Source organism: Vulpes vulpes, chromosome 7 (genome assembly GCF_048418805.1).
Source record: "Vulpes vulpes isolate BD-2025 chromosome 7, VulVul3, whole genome shotgun sequence".
NCBI lineage: Eukaryota > Metazoa > Chordata > Mammalia > Carnivora > Canidae > Vulpes > Vulpes vulpes.
The window spans coordinates 73,887,923-73,906,398 of NC_132786.1; the positions used below are offsets into that span (position 1 = coordinate 73,887,923).

An 18,476-nucleotide genomic window follows, 5' to 3' on the forward strand; every position below is an offset into this window, starting at 1 on the left:
ATGCCGAGCGTCGTGGGACCCACGAGCCGCCGAGTGCCCGTCGGGGCCGGGCTCTGTGCCGTTTGCCTCCCGTGCGGTATCGTGGCTAATGGCCCGTAGGTGACTCTATTGCGAATGGCAGTTCGTTCGCGATCACAGCGCTAGAGCAATGCCAGACCTGCGGGCCCCACCCAGACCCGGCTGATGACCAGCCACGAGCCCTTAGCCATTTACCTATATTCCTCTTTTCTGCTTCTTCCTGGAAATAGAAATCTTTTTTTTTTTTTTTATGCTCCCGGAATCTTAAAGCCCGACCTGTCTCCCCACATCAACCTATGGCTGATTTCACGAAATGCGAATGGTGATATTTTTTAGGAGAATAGTTTCACTCTGTGGAAGGAATTCCACCCTTCTGGAAAATGCAGACAAAGCAGAACGTTTTGGCTCGACTGTTGTTCTTTGACGAGGACACTTGACAATTGCTTATTATTATTATTAATTTTTTTTAATTGGGACCGATTTGCTGCACCCGAAGGAATAATCAGATAGGTCAAGTGTATCATCAGTTATAACTTCTTCTTTTTTTTTTTTAGTGTAACCTCTAATAAGCACTTGAAATACATAATTATTGAAATAAAACCTTTTTTTTTTTTTTTTTTTTTTTTTGCCACATCAAGCCAAATGATATGTGTGAACCACTTGTTGGGAAACATTGTAAGAGATGAAGGGTTCTCAAAGTGTGGTCCGGGGGGCCTTGGAGGCTCATCACAACCTTAAGGTCAAGGAAAAAAAAAGAAAAAAAAAATAAGGGAAAGAAAAAAAAAACAAAAAAAAGAAAAAAAAATGCGCCTAGGTGAGAAAGAATGAATAGGAGAGCCTCATGTGACTATAAGCCATCAGCCTAGAAAACCTACAAAAGACTTTTCTATTTGAGTTGTTTGTTTAGCTTGATTTTGTTGTGTACCACTTCAGTATGGCTGCATAACGCACATGCTCATTTTTGATAGCAAAGCAGCTTCCTGTTGCCTTCTACTGGTGCGTAAGCAAGTTAGAAACATTACCTTTTATTCAGTCTCTACAATGCAGCAGGCATAGTAATAGATATTTTGAATATATTATCATTTTATCTCATGAAATTTCTATAATAATCCCACAGGGGAAATGTTTCCATTATAAAGACAATAAACTTGAGGCTCAGGAGGACAGGATTCAAACCCAGGTCTGTTTGACTCCTAAATTTAAAATCTTAATCCTTCTATCAGCTAATCTTTTTTTTATTTTTTTAAGATTTTATTTATTTGAGAGAGAGAGAGCTCAATCCAGGGGGAAGGGCAGAGGGAGAGGGAGAAGCAGACTCTCCATTAAGCAAGGAGGCCCCTATGGGCCTTGATCCTAGGACCCTGATATCATGACCTGAGCCAAAGGCACATACTTCACCCACTGAGTCACCCAGGCACCCCTCTATCATTTAATGTATTCATGAAGTATATTTTGGAAGCCTCTTTGAGTCCATCCCACCCTGCCCAAAGGTTGAAATCATTGTCAAAGACTTGTTCCATATAATAACATTCACCTTATCTGCCCATTTTTTTCTTACTGTTCAAGGTCTCTTGCTCGCCCATCTTTTATTTTCCCCACCAAATAATCCTTTTTATTTCAGTCCTAGAAACAAAATGCTGGAGAGATGAGTCATTGTTGCAAGCCACCGTGGCAGTTCTCTGCTTTCCTCCTACAGAAACTGTTATCTAGCTCATTGGGAATTTTTTCCCCCTTTTATCCAACTTGATTGTCCTTTCTCTGCCAAGAAATTTTCTGTTCCTACAAAATAGAGATTAGAGGGAGTCTCTTCTCAACTCCCTCTTGGGTTTAGACAAAACTGACAATATCTGAGAAAGTTGGAAGTCCTGGGAATGATTTTTAAGGAGGGGATTTACTTTAATGATCCTTGTTTGTTCCAGCCCCCTCCCTCATTTCCAGGGCTTTTGCCTTCTCTTGGGGATTCCTTCCTTCCAGGTACTTGGTGATCAAAATGCTGCCCTCTAGCTGCCCAGCAAAGCCTTATGGGCAGGGCATGCCCAGTGCTTGGCCTGTGGCTTCTTTCTCCATCCAACGGACATATTGTGGATGTCATAGGATGGTCAAGGTGGATTTGCAGGAGGCAGTGAGTTAACTTGAGGACTGTTTATCGTATGGACCCTGGGCAGCAACTGATCTCCTCACCCTGGGGCCTAGAAACTCCAGGAAGAGACAGGATGAACCTAAAATGAGTCCTAGAAGCACTTCTAAGAACATGATGACCAGCACAAAGTGATGTCATGTTTGTGAGAGCCAGCTTGGCTGGGCACTTGCTCTAGAGTCCCTTCCCAAGAAGCAGGGTAGGAACTCATCTTGGGGACCAGACAGGACAGGATAGAGAGGAAGATGCTCTCTTCTTGGGATGTGGCCAGGAAGGGCCTGGTTATCTGTCTCCAGGCCTCACTGCTAAGAGGTTACCATAGAAGAGGTCCTGATTAAAACAATGGACTCAGTCTTGTTACAGGTTGAACTGTGTCCTCCTAAAATTAATGTGATGGAATCCTCACCCCCAGTACCTTATAATGTGACTGTACGTGGAGATAAGGTCATTGTAGATGTAATAGTTCAGTTAAAATTGATTATCCTGGAGTATGGTGGGCCCCTAATCCAATATGACAGGTATCTTAATTGAAGAATGCCTTGCAAAAGGACATATACACAGGAAGGGCACTGTGGGAACACTGAAGTCATGCAGCCACAAGCCAATGAACTACCAGAAACTAGGAGAAAGACCTGACACAGATCCTTCCCTAGAACCTCAGAAGGAGAATGGACCTGCTGCCACCTTGATGTCAGACTTCCAGCATCCAGAACTGTGAAACAATAAATCTCTGTTAAGCTATCCACTATGTGGTATTTGGTTTCAGGTGCTATAGCAAACTAATACAACTCCCTGTAACAACAAGACAAAGTGAACTACAGATAGTTTATTCCTAGAAAGCTGAGGTCCCATGGCAAATAAGTAGCAGAGTTTGACCTAAAAATTAAATTTTCTAGCCCTCCACATACTTGCCAATGGTGTTCTCCCACCTTGTCTTGATGGGGCAGGACAGAAGATGCCAGGCAGTCAAGAGTAGAGATTTTCCCATGTCTTCTCTTTCTCATTCCCCTCCTACATACTACTTCCTCCTACTCCAAACTGTTCCCTTTCATCTCCTACTCCATGAATTTAAAAAAAAAAATTCATGAGAATGAATTGGAAGAGGAACAATTTAAAAGCTAGGAGGCAGGACTCAATGGAGATTTTTATTCCTCTATTTTGCCTCTACATCTTTGTCATCTGCCAAGGGAGACTGGAGCTCAGAGAACTCACCTTCTAGTGCAGAGAACCCCAAGCATCCGGGGGAGAGAAGCTGCCATCATCTTATTTGAATTGCCTGGTTTCTCTGTGAACTGACTGATGAAATTCTCTTGTCTTCTCTCTCAACTGGGGCCCTCCCACTACTCAAGATGTGTGAACTCAATCCTAAGGGAGTTTGTTATTTACATACTTGCTTTGCTTCTACCCATCATCTTCATAGACAAACACCTCCATTCTTCCCTGCAAGACTCTGCCAATAGCTTCAAAATCAGCTTTAACTTTTTGAGACCGTGATGATGAAGAGGAGGGCAAGTGGAAGCATGCACAAGAGATTCCTTCTTAAAAACACCATGGTAAATGAAATGAGTCAGACACAAAAGGACAAATGTTGCATGATCCCACACATTCGTGGTGCCTAGAATAGGCAAATTCATGGAGAGAAAGTAGTGTAGAGGTCCAAGGGTTAGGGGAGGGAGGAATGCAGAATTACTGTTTAAAGGGTACAGAATTTGGGATGATGAAAAGTTTTGGAAATGGACAGTGATGATAGTTGCACAACACTGTAAATATGCTTAATGTCACTGAATCATACATTTAAAAAGTGGTTAAAATGGTAGGCTTTAGGTAAAAATCAGCATTTTTTACTACAGATCCTACATAATTACAATTTTTTTCTGAGTTACTAAGATTAGTGCCTTTGAGCAATTATGTTAGATAATTTGACCGATATTTTTACTGTTTGTTTTAAAATAAATTCCGTTTTCCCCTGAAAAAATAAAACTGGAGAATTCTATTCTCAAACCCAGCTTCCTCGAACAGTTCCAAAATAGTTTACTCTGTTGGGTTCCAGAGCCTGTCTTTTCAATTCCATCCCTGGAGACAGAAAGATGCATAGGGGAGCAGTTTGGGAGGATGTGGGATTGAAAGGGTCCACGTATCCCAGAGCACTCTCAGCTGCCGTTCTTGCCCAAGTCTGCAACTCTTTTGCCCCTTCTGACCTGGTGCTGACTCCCCCACCCGTCACACTGCTCACACTTTCAGGGAAGTTGTGAGGATGGAAGCCTGGGTCACCTACAGTTACAATCAGGCTGTCCCCACCAAATGCAAGGCACTGGGCAGGCTGCAGGGGGAGCCCGCCTACAGACCCAATGAGCCCTCTGGGTCTGCCAGGCTCCCAAGGGACTGATCTCCGTGGGGTCCAGCAGAGATAGCCAGCTTTCTCTCCAACTACTGTTTGGTTGGAACAATTATTATTATACATTAAATTACAGAAAATATAAAGAAAATTAAGAGAATGAAATCAAGGTACCAGGAGGCTGGAGAGAAACTGGCAAGGTGGGTGGAGTAAGTCCGGGCTGCAGTCAGCGGTCTAAATGCTGGAGAGTGGGAGAGAGGGAAGAAGAATTAGATAGTCAACAGAGGCTTCCCCTGAACATTAATGTTGCGTGTCTTCCAATAAAAATAAAAGGGAAATGTGGAGCAGTGCAGGGAAGTCTAAAATCATTGATTCCAGGTAGTGGAGACTTGAGAGTAAGAGCCCTTTGATGTAGAACCAAGAGTGGACCTGAGGACCAGTAAGGAGGAATCAGGTGAGCTGGGGTTGATGGTGAATGGGGATGCAAACTGGGACCATGGATGAAACCTGGGACCATGGACCATTCAGAATCTGGTTATTGTATTGGATGGTGCCAAGCCAGAAATAGCAATGAGACTTTCTTTAAAACTACCTATCTTTACACAGCTTAATCTCTAGATAGGGTGACTTCTGTTGGGCTTGAGCAGGTGTTGCTTTGGAAGCCTTTGGAGGCACAGTAAAGATAAGAGCTCTGGATTTCTGAGACAGAGATGAGATCCTTATCCTTAGAGAATTTTCTTCCCCATTGCCTTTGAGTCTTACTAAGTAGTGGAAACTTACCCGAGCTGGAGCACTGAGCTTTCTTATGTAGGACCCTTGACAGATCTAGTTTCAGGGATGGTTAGCTTAAATTAACACAGTCCCCTCTCTGTCCTGGGCCTGGCCAAGCCCCTGCAACCATCAGAAAGGATACAAAGACCTTGGATCATTGATGACTTTTGTTCCTCATTCCCTCCCTTTCAAAAATGAAAAACTTTTACTGTATTTCAAAGGCCGCCCTTTGAAAGATAGCCGCCCAATTATCTCCCAAGTTAGGTGACTCTAGGTCAGAGAAGGAATTTCATATAATAGGCTTCATGAACTTGGAGATCAGAAGGGTCAACTGAAGAAGCATAGAGGCAGAAATGACAGGAATGCAGACTACAGACAGCAAGGGTGGGGCTGGGAAGCTTCTAGACTAGAGCTACAGAACTCAGTCAATAGATAATGGGATTACCTACTGGTGCCTAACAGTAGTAAGAGCAGTAGTAACAATAATAATATAATACTTGTATGGAATGTTCTTTATATATACTAACATATGTAATGCAACAGTCCTATGGAGTAAGCACTGCTATGGTCCCATTTTATAGATGTGGAAAGCTGAAGATGTGGAAAACAGAAAGTTTTAAGATGTAAGCCCCCAAAAAGCAAGCTCTGAAAGGGTTAGGATTTGTCTTTCTTTATTATATTTAATTTAATTTAATTTAATTTAATTTAATTTAATTTCCAGTATAGTTAACGTACAGTGTTATATTAGTTTCAAGTATAAAATATAGTGATTCAGCAATTCCATGTATCACCCAGTGCTCATCACAAGTACACTTCTTAATCCCTGATTTCATCTGTCTCCCCCTCCCCCGGCCCCCTCCTGCTCAACCATGAATTTGTTCTCTGTAGCTGAGTCTGTTTCTTGGCTTCTCTCTCTCTCTTTTATTTTTGTCCCCTTGCTCATTTGCTGTGTTTCTTAAATTCCACATATACTGAAATCATATGGTATTGGTCTTTCTCTATTAACTACTGCTATCCCAATGCCTGGCACATAGTAGGTGTTCAATAATTATTTGTTAAATTAACAGTTAACTGGCCCAAGATCATGCAGATATCATGGCAGAGACAGGATAGGAATTGAGGTTTGATGGTTTTAAAGGTCCTGCTGATAATTACTGAGTCATACTGTCCTGGATGCAGTGACAGGAGATGCATTTTGTGTGTCTCTCAGCCTGAGTTACATCTCCTTGGCAGACCCTGCCCTCACTCTCAAAGCTGGCTATCCAAGAGAATACTTCCCAACTCATGGTAGGAGACCAGCATTAATTACCCTAATGACAAAGAATGGTAAAGAAGCTACAAGAAAGGAAAACTGAAGACCAATATGTCTAAGTAACACAAATGAAAAAAAATCCTTAACAAAGTATTAGCAAATTGAATCCAACAATGTATAAAAAGAATTATATACCGTGACCAAGTGGATTTATTCCACGTATGCAAAGCTAGTTCAACATTTAAAGATCAATCAGTATAATCCACCACATCAATAGGCTAAAGAAAAAAAATTATGTCAACTGATGTAGAAAAAGCATTTAACAAAATCCAATACCCAGTCATGATAAAAACTCTCAGTAAACTAGGAATACAGGGGATCTTCTTCAACTCGATAAAAAACATCTACAAAACCTATAGCTTTGTTTCATCAGTTGTAACATGGGGGATGTTGAATGCAGGAGACTATATATGTGTGGAGGGCAGGAGGTCTGTGGGAAATCTGTCTCTTCCTCTCAGTTGTACTATAAACTTAAGATTGCTCTAAAAAAAAAATGAAGTCTGTGAGTATGGTGATTATCTTCTTAGATACAACAAGTAATATATAATCCATGAAAGAAATAACTGATAAGCTGGATTTCAGTGCAATTAAAAACTTCTGCTCTTTGAAAGACAATGTCAAAAAAAATTAGAAGATAAGCCACAAACTGTGAGAAAATATTTGCAAAAGATACATCTGATAACTGTTATCCAAAATGTACAAAGAACTCTTAAAACTCAACAATAAGAAAACAATCTGATTAAAAATGAGCCAAAGACCTTAACAGATACATCACCAAAAAAGATACCCAGATGGCAAATAAGCACATGACAAGATAATCCACATCAAATGTCATCAGGGAAATGCAAATTAAAACAACAATGAGATACCACCACACGCTTACAGAATTGCCAAAATGAGAGAGGAGAGAAAAATCTTCTGGGCAGAAGAAATCCAAATAATTTATGTAGGTGGCCCACCCTCAAGCTGAAAGTATAACTCCCCTCCCCATTCCTTGAGTGTGAGCTGTGCATAAGGACTTCCTTCAGAAAAGCACTGTATGGGAAGGAGGCACAAGAGTGACTTCAGTGGAGACACCTGACGGACACTACCACAACCAGGTGATCAAAGTCAACATCAACAGTGATGTCATCATTTGACAGCATATACTCTTAACATGATGCGATAGGAATGACACTTACCTTCTGTGGTCTTTTCCCTCAAAACTCATAAGCCCAATCTAATCATAAGAAAAACATCAGATGAATCCCAATTGAAGGACACTCTACAAAATACTCGACTCTTCAAATTTTTCAGTTATCAAAAACAAGAGAGTTTGAGAAAGCTGCCCCAGCCAAGAGGAGCCTAAGGAGACATGGTGACTAAATGTAATCTCCTGTATGGGATCCTGGAAGAGAAAGAGGACATTAGGGAAAACCTGAGGAAATCTGAATAAAAGATGGATTTACTAACAATGTGTCAGTGTTGGCTTCTTCATTACAACAAATATACAAACTAATGTAAGATGTTAATAATAACATCATAGGGTGTATAAGAACTCTATGTATGAGGACTTTATCTTTGAAAGTCCTCTGTAAACCTAAGACTGTTCTAAAAAATAAAGTTTATTGAAGTGTATTTAAAAAATGGACTGCTATCTGCCTTCCCAGATCCTCTACCCCACGAAAAGTGGAGGAGGGGAGGAGGAGGGAAGCTTTGCGAGGAGGAGGGGAAGCTCTGACAGAGCTAGCAGGCTCCAGGGAACAGATTGAATTTCAGGTTTCTGGGTGGGTGTGAAAACCCCAGCTGGGCCGCAGCTTCCCCACCCGGGCAGGGCTGGCCCGCGTGTGGCCCGAGGACACATTGTCCACAGGCGGCGGCAGAGCATCACCCGACCACCCCGGCCGGCTGCAGTCGGGGGCGCACGGTGGGCTGGGCTCTTCCTATCCTGCCCTTGTATCCCCTTGGGTTTCCTTGCCTGGCCTTCTGGCTTCTAGGCTTTAATTCTGGAACTCCCCAGCTCTCTTAGGGAAGTGCAGACTCACCACCCTCCCCTGCAGAGCCCAGTCCTGAGAGAACCTTGGGGAGGAGTTGAGCTCAGAAGCTAGGGGCTCTTGGAAAAAAGAGGAGGAAAGGAGGCATTTTCGGTGCCCCAGTTCAAAGCCACAGTTGGGAGGACAAGTTGTTACTGCTTCCCTGGCCCATTCAGAGGGAGGGAGCCAGGTAGCCGGCCTTCTAGAAACTCAGTGGAAAGTGCAGGATTTGCAGGTATTAGAGCTTGGTCTGGGTAGGCAGAGCAGGATAACTACCTAAAGCTTTGGGGGTGGGGAGGGGTTGCAACTTCCACATCCAGTTTAGGAATAGCCAGGGACCTTGAAGATTCCCCGTGCTTTCGTAGCAAGGAAACTGCTCTGACAGTAAACGGAGACGCATCTGCCAGAGAGTGGCGTTGGAGAGGTGGCGCAGCGCAGTGCGCTCTGGAAAGCTGAGGGCTGGCCAGAGAAGGTTCTTGCTGAAGAGAAGGAAGATGGGAGACAGGACCCCACAGCCAACTAACAGCTGCCACAGGGAGGGGGTGGAAACAGCCTGGAACTGGTGTTACCTCCTCCAGTGAGTGCCAGAAACCCCGGCTGAGGTGTCAGACCAAAGCCGCTGTCACCGCTGGGTCTCTGCACTGGCTGCCCCTGCCCTCTCCAGCTTTGCGCACGGGCCTGTCTTGTCTTCTGGCCCTGTGAGGAGGTCAGGGGAATTCCTGCCCCCTCCCCTGAGGACAGATCTTTTCCATAGCCACCAGGCTTTATTCTAGGAGGTCCCTAAGGCAGAAGAAGCCAGCAGTTAGGGCTTTACATCAGGGCGAGCGACAGACTAGAATGGCCATGGGCGGCCTGGAGAGGGGCGCGCAGTCTGGCTGGCGGGTGGCAAGACCTCAGAGTTAATGTATAATTTCGAGCAGATGGCGGGGGCTGGTGGCAGCCTGGGCCCAGCTAATGAGGGACAATTAGCCCCAAACCTGGTGAGGGAGGTTGAGAGAGTCAGACAGTGAGGGCAGATATTTGCTTCTCAAACAGTCTGGTGAGCTGGGCAGAGGGCTGAGTGGCTGAGCCTTTGGGCTGGCTAGGCCCCCCTGCCAGGGCCCTTCCTCTCTTCTCCCTCCCTCCATCAACTCTAGGTCGAAAGCCTCTGTTTGTTCAGACCCAAGATCGCGTTGTAAAGGCGGGGGGGAGAGGGTAGTTTATGGGGGAAATCGCTGCCACCACCATCTGCCAGGGCTTGTCCCCTCTCCCCCTGACACCCCTATCCCCACCCCTCATGCAGCTGTCTATGGGAATAGGTCAGGACACAGAGCCTTGTGCCCCCAGACACAGGGGCAGATGTGAGGGGGAAGGGCTGAGGCAGGAAAGGAGGACTAAGAGCAGGGCTTCCATGGGACTTACATGAGACCCTCTGTCACCCAGGCATGGCTGAGTAGAGTGAGCAGCAGTTCCAGATGCCCAGGGATTAAATGGGCTCCATAGGTACTAGTGTATGTGCCACCCTGCCCATGGTGCTGAAGCCAACTGCTACAGTCTCCCCTTGTGGCCCAGGGCTCTAGGCCAGCCTGAGGAGGCTGGAGGGGTCTGCAAGAGGAGAGGTCATATAGAACACCCATTTCTGTGATACATTTGGCCCTGCTTTGAGAACAAGCGTTCTCAACCTTAGGATCAAGCTGAATATACAACATCCACACCTAATCTCCCCCACCCCCAAACGTGAAATCCATTCTTCCACCCTCTGGGTCTAGCTTTATTGCTCTACACCCTGCTTACTTTCAGCCTGACTTCTGAGAGGGTTTCACAGAATCCAAGGTATGGAATGGACCCAAAGGACTTTCCATGTTGGATTATTCATAAAGGATCTGCACAAGACCATGGTGGCAACAAAGCTTTCATCACTAGAGCTATGTTTCACTTCCAAGCACCCCACTCCACAAGAACCACCTAGCCAGCTCCTGGTTTCCCCCACCCCAACGATGATCCATATAACCTGTGGTGTCCTCTGTGGGCACAGGAGCATCATTCATGACACGGAGTTTAAAAGCACCAAATCATTAGTGGAATGGAGCCTGATAATATCTAGGGATGGAAGAAGAAAACCAAGTTGCACACCTCCTCGTAAACACCCCATCTGCATCCTAACTACCCTAGAGGCTCATTGCCATCACCACTATTGCCAGGGTTCTATAGTCCAAGGTGCCCCTATTTCTAAAATTCATCCTTGGTGTCACCTCAGTCAAGGAGCCAACTGGAGTATTGGTGAAGATGCTCTGTGGAGAGAGCTGGTGCTATGTGACACATGCTTTTCTACATGTACCATCATTCTCTCAGAGATTTAGGAGCTAACTTGGCCAGTATTAGGTATCAGTCTATATAACCAATTATCTTTTATAGTAATATACACAAGACCCAGGAATTGACTCCCAAACTCTAGCATGTGCATTCTGGCTGGAAAGCTGTCTGTGGTTCTAGATGTCACCCTTGGCTTCTGTGCATTCAAAACATTGAGGATACAGTCTGAAATTCCCCCATCTTCTATATTCCCCAATCCCTTCAGGAGTTCTGGCCCTTGAGTGGGTGCGCTTGAGGGTGGCAGGTAAACACCAGGTGGGCTCTGAGGACTTCCCATGGAAGGACAGAATGGGTCATTGGCTGTGGTTTGCTCTGCCTCAGGGCCAGTGTCAGTCAGCCCCATGCACACCTCCCTCCTCCTCTCTCCTCTGCTCATGGCCTGTGACATCACTGGCTGCTCCCAGAAGGCTGCCCTCTGCTTCTGAGCACGGGCTCTCTGTAGCTCTGGACCCCCTGGCAGGACTGAAGCAGGAGCAGAGTGGAGGCTGTTACTAGGACCAGACCACCATCATCACCCCTGGAGCCTGCAGGGGTCTCAGGAGTCCAGCATAGGAGACTGAGATCATCCTACTGAAGCACCCACCTCCTTACCTCCACACAGGTAGCTCACCTGCAGGCTCATTGTCTGCTCTGCCTCCCATGCTGTCTCCATGTCTTTCTGTGGCCAAAACCAACTTCCCTCCTCTGTCTTTGCAGCCTTGCACTCTCCTGCCCCTCCAACTCCCTACCCTGCTTTCCCATCTTGTGAGAACCAGCTCTTTTATCAGACAAGTTATGAATGTTGGGGAGGAGTGGGGTGGCTGTTGGGAATGGAGTTTCTGTTTGTGAATTTTACATTTGGACCTGACTGAGGTTTGGATGTTGAACCCAAGTCCCCATTCCTCCTCTGAGTTCTGGTCACTTAGAGGGGACATAGTCATAGCAAAGTTTTGGCTGATATCCTGAGCTCACACATCCCCTGCCCTGGCAGAGCCCTTTCTATTTCCAGCTTGACTCTCTTCTCTTTTGATGGCAATTACACAAACATGAAGCAGGGGTAGGGGGCAGAGAAATAACCTCAGGAATAGAAGCTGGAAATTTTGGCTTCCAATGAGGGACTGGCTTCTAAACCTCCTTGAGTTTTACTCCCTGGGTGGCCCCCTGATTTGTGGGAACCCCAATCTGTGCCTCAGCTTTCTTTTTGGAAAGATCTCTGCCTTCTATCCTGGCTTTCTGGAAAGGTGAGAGCTTGAAGGGGGAACATGTCTCTACCTCCTTGGAGAGGAGTGAGTAAAAGCGAATTCAGCCACTGAGTTAAAAGCAACTCCAGATTCCATATTCTGTGGGTTCCTTGTTTCACCTGTGCTGGTCTCCTCTTCCTGGCTGCTCTGTAATCTCTTGGGGGGCAAAAACCTTGTTCCTTCTCTTTTCACTCCCTTCATCCTGAACAACCAGCAATATACAAATGGTTAATACTTTATTCAGAAAAGAACTGCAGATTAGTGAGCTGAGCCAAGACGGCATAGTTATTACAGGAAAGGTCTCTTCATGAGCTATTTTCTGGGGTGACCTCCAGCCCTACCAGGTTTGCAGGTGAGAAAGGAGGTGGTTTCTACTCCTGTTACTCCCTGATAAAAGCAAGAAAGGCATGGTGGCCCATGATCTGCAACCTTTGCTGGTCAGACTCTCTTGTGCTCACAAGGTATTGTGCGGTAGCATGGTGCTCACTCCTGCCCCTCACTCTCTTCCTTCAACATGTCTTTCCTAAGTGTTAGTTCAATGAGTGATCCCAGACAATTGGTCTCTGAGAGTGAAGCTGCTTCACTGCAAGATCTAGAACTCTCCAGAGTTAATAGGAACCAACAACCCCAGCAGGTTGGAAGATGTCAAGAGATGTTTCTTCCAAGAGAAACCTGGAATTCATGCTTGTTCATCTTTACTTCCAGTGTGTGGGACCAGAGCCTCAATGCCCAGGGGTGGAGCTGAGCCCCCATGTTTCCTCAGAGCTTCCTGGAGAGTATAAAAGAAAAAAATCAGGAGCAAGACCCTTCCATGAAGTGCTCTGAGGAAAGCTCTGTGGTTGGTGGTTTGGAGAAACTAAGCTTGGGAGCTGCCTGATAGTGAAGGCAGTCTTGAACCTAGTCTCTAGCCTCAGACCAGAGCAAATGAGATCTTTAGTCAATGATGCCCTCTTCTGGCTGGGCAGAATATTATAGATTTTTGGGTTTTGACCCAATTGAATCTGAACTTAGGAGGCCCAAGTATATCACCCAGGGCTGAGAAGGCTTTTGAGGGGTCGGAGACAACAGGCGCCGACTTCTAAAAGGGAAAGCCTGAACATTTGTAAGCATAATCCTATTCTATTTCCCTGACCTCTTATGATGGCAAGTATGAGAAATGAGAGCCTTCCTACCCTCTATCCCACCCTTATAGGATATCCAGAAAGATCTAGTCCTCTGCTGGACTGGTGATATGTTAGTTCATCACTGAAGGGTATAAGTAGAGAGAATTTGAATTTTCTCAGCCAACCTGCTTGCAAATTTGAGAAACCTGACCCTCTATCACAAAACACTACAACCCAAGACCACCATGAGCCAGAGACCTCACCCAAATAATTGCAATCATTGCAGACCCAACCCCAAGACCAAAGAAGGAGCTCCTCGGAGGAATTCCTTTCTCTAGTCTTCCCAGTCCCTGCCCTTCTGTGAAGAGGGTTGGCCAGGAACATGCCGCAGGATGGTAAGACACCTGGGAGAAGTGGGAAAAACAGGTTGGCTTAAGGAGGGAGGAAATACCTCAGGGCCCTGCTTCCCTCCACCACTTTCCGTGCCCTTGGCTGGTGTTCTGGGGGAGCCTCATCCAGTCATTTCCTTCCTGCTCCACCTTGCTTCCCTTAGATCACAGGGTTCAGTGTAAGTGGCCTCAAAGCAAAGGTTCACCCATGAGCCACCTCCCAAAGAAAGTGGGAGCTGGGGAGTTTCAGGGGAGGACTTTCTCTGTGATGGGAAGCCAGACCAGAGCAGCCTGAGTAACCCTCCCCAAGAGAGTCCTCCATGCCACAGGTGGGCTGGGGAGAGGGGAGATGTGTGGATGCCTCCTTCTTATGCCCAGGGATCAGCAGTGTGAATCAGCTGGGGGGCCTTTTTGTGAATGGCCGGCCCCTGCCCCTGGACACCCGGCAGCAGATTGTGCAGCTAGCAGTCAGCGGGATGCGGCCCTGTGACATCTCACGGAGCCTTAAGGTAGTATGGTTTACCCGGTGATGGGGACAAGAAGCAGGGACAAAACACCCTCCTAAGGCAAGTGTGAGGCTGTTGCAGACTCAGAGGGCTTTGGGGTCTTGGGCTACTTCCTAGGAGACCCTCTTGGGGTCCGGGGTAGGGATCTTTAGGCTCTCAAAGGTGTCGCTGAATTCTCAACTCTGCAGCCTGGGGCATTAGGTCTCACTTTGCCTTGTAGCCTCCTTCTGCCCCAGGGACGCTCACCCTCTGCCCATCATGCCATCATCTGTCCCTGCTTCTCACCCGACCCAGGTATCTAATGGCTGTGTGAGCAAGATCCTAGCACGTTACTACCGCACAGGTGTCTTGGAGCCCAAGGGGATTGGGGGAAGCAAGCCACGTCTGGCCACACCCCCTGTGGTGGCTCGAATTGCCCAGCTAAAGGGTGAGTGTCCTGCCCTCTTTGCTTGGGAGATCCAACGCCAGCTCTGTGCTGAAGGACTCTGCACCCAGGACAAGACTCCCAGTGTAAGTGCTCTCTCCTGCCTGCACCAGGGCTGGCAACCTGGCCATCTGGGGAGAAGACCCCTTCTTATTTGGCAATGAGACCATCCCAGGCTGGGGAGGCAAGGCTGATGGGCTTTCTTTTGAAAAGTGGGGTCGTGGGACAAGAGAGTAAAAGCAAGCATGGGAAGAGAGGAGGCTACCCTGGGAATGATGTGTGGGCCTAGAGAGAGGCGAGAAAGGTTATTGGGGAAATATCCTCAGGATGTAACCCTGGGTCTGCGCACCGTCTTCCCACTCAATACACACGCCAACACCCCCAGGTCTCCTCCATCAATCGAGTCCTGCGGGCACTACAGGAGGACCAGAGACTGCCCTGGGCACAGCTCAGATCTCCAGGTGGGTCTTGGCACTGCTCCCAGGGATGATCCGAACAAATGTAAGATTATTACAGTTTGCAAAGCCCTTTCTTGTTCTCTCTTGGATCACCCTCACAAAAAAGACAATAAGGAGGGCCCGGCAGGGAGTATTGTTCTCTCCTGGTAGAAGAAAATTGAAGCTCAGAGAAGGGAAGTGACTTACCCAAGGCTACCAGCTAGTCGTTGGCAGGTCCTGGAACAGGACTCAGGCCCCTTGGCCCTCAGATTCACAGGATCTACTGAGGAAGAGGAAGGACTGGACCTTCCATGCCCTCCCTCTGCCTCGAGAACAGCTTCTCAGAGCACCCTTCAGGTTCTGTGGGATCATGCAACCTGGACCAACCTTGCTGCTATTTCCCCAAACACCAAGCATGCACCCAACCATGGCATTGGGTGTGCCTCCCCCTAAGTGCCCCTGCAGTAACCTCCAAGGAGCTGTGAATGTCCTGCTAACATGGCTCTGCTCTTATACCCATACTGTCCCCTGTCCACAGCCCCAGGGGCTTGGGAACCCCATGGGATGAGAAGAATGATTATCACAAACAACCATAAGCCATTGTCCGCCTTTACAGCTGTTTTAACTCCAGTTCCTCACACGCCCCATAGTGGCTCTGAGACTCCCCGGGGTCCCCACCCAGGGACTGGCCACCGGAATCGGACTATCTTCTCCCCAGGCCAAGCTGAGGCGCTGGAGAAAGGTGCCAGGGCTGGGGCAGACAGTGGGTGAGAGGGTGCTTGGTGTGACCCATGGAGGCAAAGCCCTGTGGCCTGTGGGCAAGGCTGAGAAGCAGAGCCTGTAGGTGGCCCTGCCCTGGGGAGGAGGGTAGTGTGGGGTTGTGGCCGGTGCAAGGAGCCTGAGGGGGAGACCCAGGCCTTGTTCCTCTCTGCATGCCCTCACTGTGCAAGCCTCGATCTCTGCAGAGTTCCAGCGTGGCCAGTATCCTGATTCGGTGGCCCGTGGGAAGCTGGCTGCTGCCACCTCTCTGCCTGAGGACACGGTGAGGGTGAGTGAGCTCTGCCACACACGGGGCACAAACTACAAGAATCCAGAGTCTGTATGGAGAAGGCTTTGAGTTCTGGTGAGGTGGAGAAGGGGGCCGGAAGGTGGAAACAGATCTGTGTAGCCGAAATCAGACACAAGACCCTCCTTGTTCTCCTTCTGCTAGTTGCTCTCCTCTCCTCCCCACTCCAAGCCTTTGAAGTGAGGAAGAGGACAGAGAACAAAGGCCAGAGCAGGGAGGGAGGATGTCAGGTCTGAGGACAGGGCTGTGCTCTGGGTCTAGACCAGGAACATGTGATGAGAGCAGTAGGGGCCAGGCAGTGGGGAGCACAGCCAGGTCCACTGTCTCTGCCCTCCTTCAGGTCTGGTTTTCCAACCGAAGAGCCAAATGGCGCCGACAAGAGAAGCTCAAGTGGGAGAGGCAGATTTCAGGTGATTTCTCTGCACATCTGTCCTTTCATCCATCCACTCACCTACCCACCAATCCTTGCATGTATCCATGCACTTACCTATGCATCTATCCACCCACTCGTCCATCCATCCATCCATCCATCCATCCATCCATCCATCCATCCATCCATCCACCAAACATTTACTCGGTATCTTCCATGTGCAAGGCCATGTTAGATGCTTGGCATTCAGAGTCTCTGTTCTTCAGACCTACACTGTTCCCAGTTTACCATCTCTGAGATTTAGTCCTTCTTTCCCCGTTTCCCAAGGCTCTGCCTTAGAGAGGAGGCTGTTTAGGGTCATAGCATCCCTCTCCTCTCATCCCTGCCAAAAGTTGCTGGCTTTCTTAGGACCTCCCAGCTACTCCCCACTATTCCCCACTCCCTAGACCCATTACTCCTTCTGAGTGGATCTGCTCTCACCTTGTAGGTGCTTCCCAGGATCTGACTCTCCCGAGTGCCTCCCCAGGGACCACCTTTGCACAGGTATCCAGGAAGAGAGGGGCGTTTGTTAACTGGGGAGACAAGAATTCACTGCTTCTGCCATTCCCAGTGAGCCTGAGCTAGAATTCCTGACTGCTTCAGGTTCCTACACTGCACACTTTAGAAAAGCCCCATCCTCATAGTCTACCCTGTGAATGCTGCCCTCCTGAGTGGTACAGGATACAGCCAGAGGCAGGGGGCTGCCTTAGAACCCCAGGTCTGCTGAACAGGAGCCATCACTGACACCTGGGGGTCTCTTACTTTTTCTAGCAGTCCCCTGGCAGTGTGCCCACAGCAGTCCCACCTGCCCTGGAATCCTTGGGTCCCTCCTGCTATCAGTTGTATTGGGAGACATCACCAGACAGGTGTCTGAGGGACACTCCACCCCAAGCCTCTCTCAAGCCGTGCTGGGGTAAGAATCCACAGGCCAGGCCTCACTCCTGCACAGTGTGGGGAGGACTTACTCTATGACCTACAAGAAGGCATGGATCTTCAGTCGGGGTCATCGAGAAATCTTGACACAGCTTTCTTCTTTCCTTGCATGACTTACAAGGTTGGACACTAGAGCCCCCTGGCCCTGAGTCTCTAGCATCACTGAGAGCCTTAGCAGGAAGAGGGGATGGGATTGGGACTTGAGTATATATGTCCTCAGGGGAGAGAACTGAGGTCTGTCCCTCTTCCCACCAGTGACTTTGAGGGCTGGGGTGACAGCAACAAATGCAAACTCAGCCTCTTTTTGTCCCTGTAGGTTACCTGCCTCCTGCAGCCGAGATCCCTGGATTCAGTACTGCTCTGCCACCCTTGCCCTTCCTTCCATTGCCTCCATTACCAGTCTTGGTGCCCCTTAGACCTCACTCTGGCCCAGCCCCCCACCCCTGCAAAGCCTGGCACGAGGGAGGAGGGCCAGGCTGGGAAGGAGACAGGGTGAGGAGGACCTAATCCTGCCCAAGCAGATTATTGCTGCCTCCTCCTTCCTGTGACTCTTTTTCATCTGTGGACCTGGCTGGGCTCCGCCTCACTGCCTCTCCAATGCAGCACCGGGGCTGGAGAAACTGTGCCCACCCACTACTCACGCTGACCTTAAATGGCTCCTAGTTGGCAAGAATAAAAGCATTTTTTAAATTAGCAGTAGTTCCTGTTAGTGTTTTTCCCATGAACATTCATACTCCCACCCCTACGTTTAAGAAAGTTTGCTCTATCTACCTATCATCTTTATCTTCCTATCTCCCTATCTTCTAATCCATCTAATCTATGTATTTATCTATGATCTATTTATACATGTAATTATGTATGTATGCTTCTAATTATCATCTATTTAATGTATCTATGTCTATGTAACTATCCAATCTGTCTAATCTATATATTTACCTGTGTATATATCTACATATGTATGTATGTAGATATGATCTATAACAGTGTTTGGGTACTCATGCACCCATATGCACATGCACCCACACACCCATACACTGATCATGGCATGTCAC

General features: G+C 47.6%; 1 protein-coding gene across 1 annotated transcript; it reads left to right on the top strand.

The window, feature by feature from the left end:
• Positions 1-17,920, top strand: PAX4 (paired box 4). The gene is given in 13 exon segments (XM_072762716.1): positions 1-95; positions 1,993-2,140; positions 8,359-8,479; positions 14,028-14,158; positions 14,450-14,665; positions 14,965-15,040; positions 15,633-15,758; positions 15,982-16,064; positions 16,423-16,492; positions 16,940-16,995; positions 17,263-17,404; positions 17,741-17,754; positions 17,756-17,920. Coding segments are annotated over 13 exon segments (1,443 nt in total).
• The last annotated feature ends 556 nt before the right edge of the window (positions 17,921-18,476 follow it).